At 40.8% G+C, this 1,175-nt stretch overlaps 1 protein-coding gene across 1 annotated transcript in view; it reads right to left on the reverse strand.

Moving 5' to 3' along the window:
- LOC101855390 (trichohyalin) overlaps window positions 1–807 on the reverse strand; it is a gene marked incomplete at its 3' end in the record, with an annotated part of 13,655 nt that extends 12,848 nt beyond the window's left edge. Inside the window, 2 exon segments of the mRNA XM_013090131.1 lie at window positions 144–298; window positions 619–807. Coding sequence (XP_012945585.1) covers window positions 144–298; window positions 619–796 — 333 coding nt within the window.
- Between the last annotated feature and the right edge of the window lie 368 nt (window positions 808–1,175).

Here is a 1,175-nt window from a genome sequence, read left to right on the forward strand (position 1 = left end):
CACACACACACACACACACACACACAAACACACACACAAACACACACACACAAACACACACACACACGCACACACAAAGAAAGAACGAAGAGAGGGAGACAATGATGGGTCAATAAGAAAAAATAAACTGAGCTACTTATTACCTGTGAGAAATCCACATTCGCGTCATCGCTGAGACTGTCATCACTGAACTCTGAAGGTACACCGTCACCCGCCTGTCCCCCCTCCCCGCCCCCTTCTGGTCCAAGATTGTCCTTGTCCCCACCTTGCCCCCTCACCAGCAGAACACCGTCCTGGGCTGTGGGTAGACGGAGATTGGTAATTGTATTGTTATATTATTTGTTCAGAGTATATTTGTGGACACACACACACACACACACACACACACACACACACACACACACACACAAACACTTTCATTCACTTTAATATCTAAAATATCTTACCAGGATGGTATTTGCTAAATATTTTCTCCCCGTTAAACACTACAAAATTAGGTTTTGATCTGTCTTTTGAACCATCAGAACAGAAAAGGCCTTTCTAATTGTTCATGGATTTGCTTTTAAGGAAACGTCGTAATAATAATATGCCTCTAGTATAAGCACAAACTCTACTTACAAACTTCGCTGGCTTTTCTCAGTTCTTTAGCTCTTTCTCTCTGTTGTTTTCTCTCTTCGTTTGCTCGTCTTTTCTCTTCCTCATACTTTTGTTTTCGAATGTTGGCTTCTTCCTCTTTCTTCACTCTTTCTTCCATCTCCATTAGGTGCTGCTTGCTTCGTTTCAAGTCCTCTTCCATTTCTTTGTCAGACAGTCTGACAAAAACAACAACATGCCCATAGCATAAGATAATAATATATCACAAAAAGCTAAAGGTGAAAGTGAGAAGGTTTAAAAGCCATTATTTGGCAAATCCCACAAACTTCTTCTCCCTCAAAGGAATGGAATACACTATGTGGAAAGACTTGCCCGTAACATTAATTTGTTCAACTGCTTGACAGTTAAATATCCCAGCTTAGTCTGAGCAGTTAATATGATTTCATAATCCTGCAACGTGAACATACGTTACACTCTCATACAAAAAAAAACCTATTCCTGCAAATATAAAGTCAATTTTATAGATTCTATATGCACGTGCTGAAGTAGACACCACGTCTCCCCTCCCCCTTCCCCCTGCC

The sequence above is a fragment of the Aplysia californica genome, unplaced genomic scaffold (assembly GCF_000002075.1).
Source record: "Aplysia californica isolate F4 #8 unplaced genomic scaffold, AplCal3.0 scaffold01150, whole genome shotgun sequence".
NCBI lineage: Eukaryota > Metazoa > Mollusca > Gastropoda > Aplysiida > Aplysiidae > Aplysia > Aplysia californica.